Here is a 9,771-nt window from a genome sequence, read left to right on the forward strand (position 1 = left end):
GGAGAAAGAAACAAAAATCCTGTAATCTATTCAGAAGGCTGAGAGTGCAGGTTTTTAACAACCTGGTGACCTATGTCAAATAGGTAGGGACATATCCCTCTGTATTTTCTCTTGTTAGATGATTACCCACCTTTGGTGGAGTTGTCTCATGTACTCGAAGGCATGCTGAACCCTATGCTGTTGATCAGTGGCCACTTAAGGTTCTAGTCCTTTTAGCAACAGAATTCACATTCATGGTCACAAAACCTTTTTAAAACTGTTTCTAAGTAGTCACACCTTAAGCTTCATTGTACAAATGTAGTTGGAATGGTAATGAAAATTATTGTTGCCTACAGACCCATTTCTGAATTCTATTCTGTTTAAATATTCCTACAATAAACTGCCTGTTCTTAGACCCTGTGAAGTCTGACTGACATTGACAAAGTCAGTGTGCAGCAGGTTCTTATGCTCATTTCTTCAATAGTTTGTTTCCCAGTCTGACACTTGTAGTGACCCCTCCTCAAGAAATAAAAGCTTTTTTATTAGAAATTAATCTATGTGCATAGAAATTAATAACAAAGAATTCATTACTGAAAATATAAACACATACCACACATAAACACACAAGCTAAAACCCAAACATTTAACTTACTTATTTCCCTAAACCTTAGCACTGGAATATATATATATATATATCCTTAAATCCTTTAAGTTCTTGCCTCTTATTATAACTGCAACAACTTAAACAGAGACAGGAGACATAAAGTCTGTGTACATGAGCATATGTGAGATTTACACAAAAAGAAAATATCAGATTTCTTTGTTTATTAATTTTTAGAACTCATTTTCTATGTTTTATTGAAAATAGATTTTTCACTCAGTATATTATGATTAATGATTTACCTTCCCCAATACTTCCTTGATCCCTCACATTTACAAAACAAACAATACTTAAAAATAATGAAAATAAAAAAAAACAAGGAATACCAAACACAGTGGAATAGGATAGCACAAACAGGAAAAAAAAGCATCAAAACAAAAGAAAGACAGGCAGACCTAGACATAGACAAGTTCACAAAACTCTAACAAAGATGAGCACCGGGTATGCACTGGACTATGAGATTTAATGCTGTATCATTATAGTTCAATGTTGTATAAAGGATAGTGACTGTGGGACTGAATACTGAGACTGGGAAGAAAGAAAAATGTGGGACCAGAGACTTACATATAATCCTAGAGCCTACCAAAATTAACATATGCATGCAATGATTTGATAAGTGAGTTCTAAAAAAAGTGTGTTAATAATATTTTTACAACTCATAGGAACTATACTTAAATGGCTGTGCATTCTGATATAAATTCCTTACATTCTAAGAAACTGGAACTTCTGCTGGAACACAGAGTGAGAGTTAACAATGCAAGCTAAGGTCACTTAATACTTAAGAATATGAAAAGTGTATCTTTTTGCCCAGAGATTTGTGATTTGGATTTTACAGGTAACATTTCTACTGTACTTTATTGCCAACTATTCCAACAACTGTTTTAGTGATTCAGAATCCAGAAATAGTTTTATCATGCAATATCATAGTTTTCCATTTTAAATTGTCTTACAAAAGTAGAAACATGCCGGGAAGTGGTGGTGCACGTCTTTAATCCCAGCACTTGGGAAGCAGAGGCAGGCAGATTTCTGACTTCGAGGCCAGCCTGGTCTACAGAGTGATTTCCAGGACAGCCAGGGCTAAACAGAGAAACCCTGTCTTAAAAAAAAAAAAGAAAGAAAGAAAGAAAGAAAGAAAGAAAGAAAGAAAGAAAGAAAGAAAGAAAAGAAAAGAAACATGTCAATGGAGGTGGTCACTGGTGAAAAAAATTAACAAGGTATGAGGTACTTTAGGTTTATTCTAAATCAACATCACTTTATTCTTGGATAAAGTTTTGTAAAGTTGACAAAGGCACTACAGGACTGTGAAGAAGAGACCGAAAAATTGGATTCACAAAAATGATTATTTCTAAACAATTCTGCAGGTTAATCTTTTCTGTTATCTCAGTTCCAGGACAGCTTCATGCTCCTTCAGCATTTCTGACACACACAGAATGTGGTTGTAACACTGTGTCTTACACAAAAATAGACTGAAGAGTCCTCAGTTACAAGCAACTGAGTCCCATTTAGTCAGTGCTGGAGGATTTTTCTGTTGTCAATGTGGCCTTGCCTTTGAAATTCTCATTGTAGTAAGTACCACCATTTCCTGGAAAAATATTTCCAGTCCATTCACAGCCATGTCCAGGTCTCTGCTTTACCCAGTTAATATAGTAGCTAGTGAGTGTGTAGCCAGAATCCTTGCAGGATAGCTTTAGAAGACATGTAAAATCTGCTACCAGAGTTGAGAAAGAATGCACTGTAAATTGTATACAGGCATTAATAGCTGCGTCTGGATAGAAAGAAAAGAAAGTGTATCCCTGATGAGAAATTTCCATTAATTTCAAGAATCTCCACTGTAAGCTGAAATTCTAAAAATCCAACATTGTATTTGAATCTTTACTACATGTTCTGGGAGTGAATCTGAGCACTAGAATGAATGTAATAATTAAAGTGAGGACATGACACTAGATTTAATGACTCTCATGCCTTAAATACAATGACTATTGCTGCAACTGATCCCAGGTGAGCTCCAGAATGTTGTCAACAGATGAAGGTGACCTTAGCATCCAGGATTTCATCATCAGGAACTGTTGTAAACATTTTTAATCCCACCTTTTACCATTAAATTCACATAAGGACTAGGGGACAAATTTGTTTTAAAATATGTCACTCAAAACAGTGAATTCTAGGCATTTCTAGACATCATCAGTTCCTAGAGTTTATACTTGTAAAGATGACCCCCTGCCTCTAAAGACATCAGATAGAGAAAGAGCCCAGACACAACAATAAAATACCAATTATATCTGCATCTTCATTTGAGCTGATCTTGTCTCTGTGTGTACTAAGCACCCCCTGCTGGCCATGGGTACCTGAAGTGGAACTTTGTGTCTAGGCTCACATTGAAGACTTCTTACTGTGTATCTTGTACAGAAATACATGGCTGTGTCCTCAGTTTTCAAGTTGTTCATTTGCAGATAGAGCATGCTTTGTGAATCATCTCTGGAGATGGTGAATCTGTCTTTCACTGAATCAGCATAATATGTTGCATAATTATTACTTTTACTTCTTATGTGAGCAACCCATTCCAGACCCTTTCCTGGAGCCTGGCGGACCCAGGACATGGCATAGGTATTGAAGGTGAATCCAGAGGCTGCACACGAGAGTTTCAATGACCCTTTAGGCTGCACCAATCCTCCACCAGACTCAACAAGCTGCACCTCACAATGCACACCTGCAAACAGAGAGAATCTTGATCAAGAAAATGCCACACATGCCCACAATCACTCTCACCTATGACTACTCAGGCATATACTAATTACCTTGATAAAAAACAACAACAAAAAAAACCCACTTCAGCCCCAACACCATGTTCAATGGTATATTGTCAGTGCTGAACACTGAAAGGGAAGACAGGGCTAAAGTTCTATGCCTGAATTTCAGGGTCAGGGCTGGGATGGTTTTAATGATCAAAGGCAGGCCTAATTTGCATATCTTCCTGCTATACCTTATGCTCTGCTGTGTGAGCCTTTGGGACAGCAATAAATGGCACAAATGTCTGAGAGTGACACAATAACATTGTCATGATTTCATTAAAATATTTTTCATTATGTGTTTGGAATAATATTTCTACAGCCTTAATTTGTATTTGTCCTTTTTAAACATTAATTAGTTTTGAAATTTTATGGGCATTATTATTTTGCCTGTATGTGTTAGGGTGTCAAGTTTACTGGCCCTACATTGGCAAAGGGTATCATGCTTTGATGTGGATGCTGGCAACTGGACTTGGGTTCTCTGCAAGACCAGCCAATTCTCTAACCACTGAACCATCTCCCCAGCTTCATTTTTGTGATTTTATTACATGCACACTTTCCTGATTATCTTAACAGATAGTAAACACCAAATTTGTAGAAGTTCCTAGAATAAAAATGTACTATTTGATAATTTGAGAAAAACTAATAAAAAGACCAATGAATTATGAAATATACATTAAATTAAATTAATAAAAATGGGTTGCAGACACTGGAGGGTGGGAGGGATAACATGAATAAGGCCTCAGGTTTTATCTTCATAACTAGAAAACTAAAATAATTTAAATAAACATTAATACTATTAGAGATTTATATTTGAGATATAATGACATATTAAACTTTGTTCACATATATATTGAATTTATTGGGGGTAATATATATTGCAACATACTTAGGATTCATGCTATTTTTAAATGTCTTCAATTGAGTATAGAATTCTTTGCTGTAATTAGCCCAGGAAGGGCAACAGTCTTTTATCTGGTCTGCAGGGCCTTGGTTGTATTTCCTCCACTCTCTCCAATCTCCCTAAGGATGTAGGAAGTCTTTGTTGGTTATGGGACCTCTCTCAATACTACCACCCTTTTAGAGTAACCCTTGTATTAGAAAGAAGAGCCTGGGACTAATTGTTTAATGTTGTAATTAATACTATTATTAGAGAAATTGTGTTTGTTATGGCTAAGAGGTTTAATGGATTCTGGTATTATTCTCTTTTTTTGGCATTTGCAAGAAACAATTTAATTTAAAGCAACAAATCATAGGAAGCTGGTGATCTGAAATGATTTTTGCTTTGAGTTCTTTGATGACGAAGTCATTTCTCTTACATATTTTCTTTACTTAACTGGGTTTTACGTGGGCACATGAAAGGAGGAAATTGTTCTTGGACACAATAAAAACCCTTGCTGTATCCTGTTAGTACCTGTTTTTAGGACCCCAAACAACAGAGAAGTGAAAATCTCCTACTGACACATCCCGTGCATCAAGACTGATCTGTTGCAAAGATATCTTTCTAAACGAGAGCCTGGATAGTGTGCAAAAGTCATGCATGACTAGAATATAAATATTGTCCTTCTTCTGCATGACCTCTTTTGAGCTCTATGCCCATTTGCACACATAGATGGCATCATCTCAATGGACGTCTTTTTACAATAATTGTTGGACAACACTTATGACAATCTGCACATAGTTTTACTCTTGTAATGATCCTTGTAGTTGCATAACAGACAGGAATGCAAATGAATGCACATAATGAAGATACGACACCAGTCAGAAGACCAGCAGTATAGAAGCATAATCAACAATGAGCAGGGAAATATGACACCACCAGCGTCCAGCTATCTTATGACAGCAAGTCCTGAATATTCCAGTGCAGTGAAGCACACGTAAACAAACTTAAAATCAATGTTCTGAAGAGGGTTCTCAAACTTTCATAGTTTATTTTAAAAGAAATTAAAATATCCCATAATTAAATCAAGAAAAATATTAATAAATAACTGGAGGAAACAAAAATTCATTAAAGAATCCCAAGAACACCCAAACAAAAAAGGAACAAACAGATGGAGAACTATTAAAGCCATCACAATGGTAATAGAAGTAATAAAGAAAATACATACTGGCAGAATTGTGCAAATGGCAAAACTAGGTAAGTGAACAGTAATTACAAATAAAAGCAGTGCCAAAATAATATAAGAAATGGAAAACTAATAATCCCAATAATAATATAAATAGAATAAAGACAATATTCCTAGGTCAGAGGCCCAGAATTTGTTTTGAACACAATCATAGAAGAATCTTTTCTTAATGTAAATATCAAGATACTTAAAAAATTTTTAAAAAGCTGAGAGAAGAGCAAATAAACTGGACCAGGAAAGAAATTGTTCCTGCGAATAATAATCAAGCCTTAAATGTACAGAACAAAGACAGAATATTAAGGCTAGGAGGGAAAAATACAAATAAGATATAAAGGCAGTCCAATGACAATTAGACCTACTTATCAACAAAGAACCTAAAAGCCAGAAGGGCCTAGGAAGATGTACTGCAAACTTTGAAAGATAACAGATGTCATCCCAGACTGTTATACCCTGAAAAATTTCAATCTCCATTGATTGAGGAAACAAGATATTCCATTTTATTTCTGAACATAGATTTCCCAAATGTAACGGCACCCGTATTCGTGAAAGAAATGCGACTAAAACTTAACACATTAAACCCCACAAACTGTAGTGAGAATCTTCACCAACCTCACTCTCACCAACTGCCACTTCATTCAGAAATAAAGCAGGGATGTAATGGAGTTTAGTCATTAAAGCTGAAGTGGACATATTAGATATCTATAAAGCATTCACACAAACACAAAATAATATACCTTTCTCTTGGCACCTCATGGCTCAAATGAACCTCATAAGTATGTACAGAAAATTTCATCTTAACATCAAAGAGTATAACTTTCTGTTGGCACCTCATGGAGCATTCTCCAAAATTGGCCATATACTTGACCACAAAGCAAGTCTCAACAGGTAACAGAAAGCCTCGATAGCTATTTCTATCATATCAGAACACTGTGGATTAAAGATGGACTTCAAAAACAAACAAAGCAACAAAGAACCAAGCAAACAGATAGACAAAAGAAATGACACAAAGCCTACAAACTCAAGGAAACTGAAGAACTCTCTACTGGATAAAACATGATTCAAGGAGGAAATAAAGAAAGAAATGAAAGATTTCAAAGAAATCAATTCAATGAATGAAGAACATACTGAAACTTATGGAACACGATGTAAAGAATGCTAAAAGGAAAGTTTCATCTGTGAATGCCTTCCTGGAGAAATTAATGAGATCATATAGTATCTAATTTAGAGCACATCTGAAATCTCTAGAACAAAATGAAGCACAAACATCCAAAAGGAATAGATGGCAGGAAGTAATCAAACTTCAGGGCTGAAATTAATAAAATAAAAACAAAGAGAACATTAACACAAAGAATCAATGAAACATGGGGTTTTTCTTTGAGAGCATTAACAAGAATAAAATTCCCCATTCAAATGAACTCAAAGTGAGAATATTAAAATTGTCAAAAATTAGAATGTGGGGCACAATAACAAACACCAAAAAATTACTAGGTCTTACTTAAAATACCTATATTGATGGGAAGCTGGGAGCCAGACTTGATGGTCAAGGTAAATTTGCAGCTAAGTTGCTGTCAACCAGGCCCCCTTCTGATGTTGTAACTTACTTGCAACCTGGTGATTTTTTTATTCATACAAGTTTCACAGAACAAAGAAAGATTAACAATTGTCCAAGTGGTACAGAATATATCTGACTTGTATTTATGTGTCCAGGGTTAAAAGTTCAGTCACAATTAGAAATTACAAATAGAATGGAATATTCTTTTTTATGACACCTAAATTCAAATTTAAGGAATCTAAGGAATGTAACCTCCAAATCAATCACATTTCATATATGACCTGTTGCTTTTACTTGGACAACATTTGTTGTTCAAAAGCACTCCAGACAAACAGAAAATATCGGAAGCAGTATATTTATGAATAGCAAATACCACTACCAAATTTCTTTTACTGTATATTTTATCACTTACACTATGAACCAGACAAATGTATCTTAGCCACTTTATCTTATTATTTTCTATTCTTCCAGATGTATACACTTATGAACTCCTGTTTTTAAACTACATTTTCAGAGACCACTAAATTAATATATATGGTATAACATGAAATATTATACTATAAATGTATAGTATAATAAAAAGAAATGTTGAATCTGTAACCTATTATTCTGGCCATTTAGAGTTTGTCAGCTGTCTCTGTTTACTCTGCATCAATTATACTGTTTCAGTTAGTTCATGGGCAGATACCCCAAGAAGATTCCTGGAGTAATGACCTCTTATCTGTGTTTAATGATCCCCAGGCCAAAAGGAAGACTTCCAAATAGGGAACAGATAAAGTTTATTTTAGGACTTTCCTAAAAAGGATCAGACATAATTTCCTCAGGTGAAGAAATAAGTTGAATTACAATGCAGAAAGTTTCCAATAATGTAAACCACTAAAACTCAAAAGGATAGAGATAGAGGGACAGTGACAGTAATAATCCACTCAGCTTCACTAAAAGTGTGTCAACCAACTATGCTGACCTGTAATTCACTGTTTTCAGTGAATATGGTTGTGTTAACATAAAAAGACATGAATCTCTACATATAAAAACCTCATAAAACACAAAAGTGAACATTGTAATACATAAAAAAAGACATATAAGGAGGGATGGATCCCAGACAAAATATTATGCGACAGCATGTAGTTGAATGGTTTGAAGCTCTTTGCATTCTAATGCTAAATACTAGCTTCATTGCTGTACTGGCTGGTTTTGTGTCAACTTGACACAACTGAATTTATCACAGAGAAAGGAGCTTCAGTTGGGGAAATGCCTCCATGAGATCCATCTGCGGGGCATTTTCTCAATTAGTGATCAAGGGGGAAGGGCCCTGTGTGGGTGGGACCATCTCTGGGCTGGTATTCTTGGGTTCTATAAAAAAGCAGGCTGAGCAAGCCAGTAAAGAACATCCCTCCATGGCTTCTGCATCAGCTCCTGCTCCCTGACCTGCTTGAGTTCCAGTCCTGAGTTCTTTCAGTGATGAACAGCAGTGTGGAAATGTAAGCCTAATAAACCCTTTCCTCCCCAACTTGCTTCTTGGTCATGAAGTTTGTGCAGGAATAGAAACCCCGACTAAGACAATCACATATGTAGCAGAGGATGGCCTTGTGCAATTTTAGTGAGAGGAGAGGCTCTTGGTCTTGTGAAGGTTCAATGCTCTGGTGTAGGAGAATGCCAGGGCATGAAAATGCAAGTGGGTGGGATAGTGAGCAGGGGGAGGGAAAATGGGATAGGAGAGGTTCGGGGGGGAAAGGGGATAACATTTGAAATGTGAATAAAGAAAATATCTAATAATAACATAAATAAATAAATGCAAAAAAGAGCAAGATATATATATCTGTGAATTGTTTACCAAAGAATTTTTTATAATTTTGAGTATGGAAACATCACATGCCAATCAAACAGGAGCTGCTCAGTAATATACCAAAGAAAGAAAACCACCAAGGAAACAGAGTTCCCTGAAAACTCACCTTAGATTTTTACAGGGGATTTTTGGCTCTTTTGTGCCCTCTGCTGGTTATGATCTCCCCTGCAGGAAGGTTTATTAAGGGTTACACTGAAATTAGATGATCAGGCTGAAGGAAAAACCCATCCCTGTAACTTCAGTGTTCACAAAGCTCAGCATAAAATATAAATGGATCTGGTTTACATATGAAAATGACTTATACAACAGAGATTTTAGGTTGTGCCAGTATTACTACTATAGCCCTCTCAGAGTCAGATTCATCCATGGTGGCAGTTGGAACTAGCTGTTTCCGTTTCTAAAAAGGAATGACAAGAGATAGCAAGCTCTTTCCTATCTTCATCAGACTATGCAAATGAGGCAGAGCACTAGTGTGCAGGACGACAATAAGCCATGAGTTTAGACGTACCCACACACGTGTCCAAGGATGAATTCCTGGGATACTCAGGTATAGCTTGTAATCCCACCAGCAATGGAGGAGTGTCCCTCTTTCTCCACATCCTCACCAGCATCTGCTGTCACCTGAATTTTTGATCTTAGCTATTCTAACTGGTGTGAGGTGGAATCTCAGGGTTGTTTTGATTTCCATTTCCCTGATGATTAAGGATGNTGAACATNTTTTCAGGTGCTTCTCAGCCATTTGGTATTCCTCAGTTGAGAATTCTTTATTTAGCTCTGTACCTCTTAGGATTGGTAAGGATCCGTTCCCAATCTGTTGATGG

At 36.1% G+C, this 9,771-nt stretch overlaps 1 gene segment (V, D, J or C); it reads right to left on the minus strand.

Moving 5' to 3' along the window:
- Positions 1 to 2,142: 2,142 nt before the first annotated feature.
- Positions 2,143 to 3,503, minus strand: LOC110324118. The segment is given in 3 exon segments: positions 2,143 to 2,325; positions 2,986 to 3,347; positions 3,436 to 3,503. Coding segments are annotated over 3 exon segments (594 nt in total).
- Between the last annotated feature and the right edge of the window lie 6,268 nt (positions 3,504 to 9,771).

Source organism: Mus pahari, chromosome 7 (genome assembly GCF_900095145.1).
Source record: "Mus pahari chromosome 7, PAHARI_EIJ_v1.1, whole genome shotgun sequence".
Taxonomy (NCBI): Eukaryota; Metazoa; Chordata; class Mammalia; order Rodentia; family Muridae; genus Mus; species Mus pahari.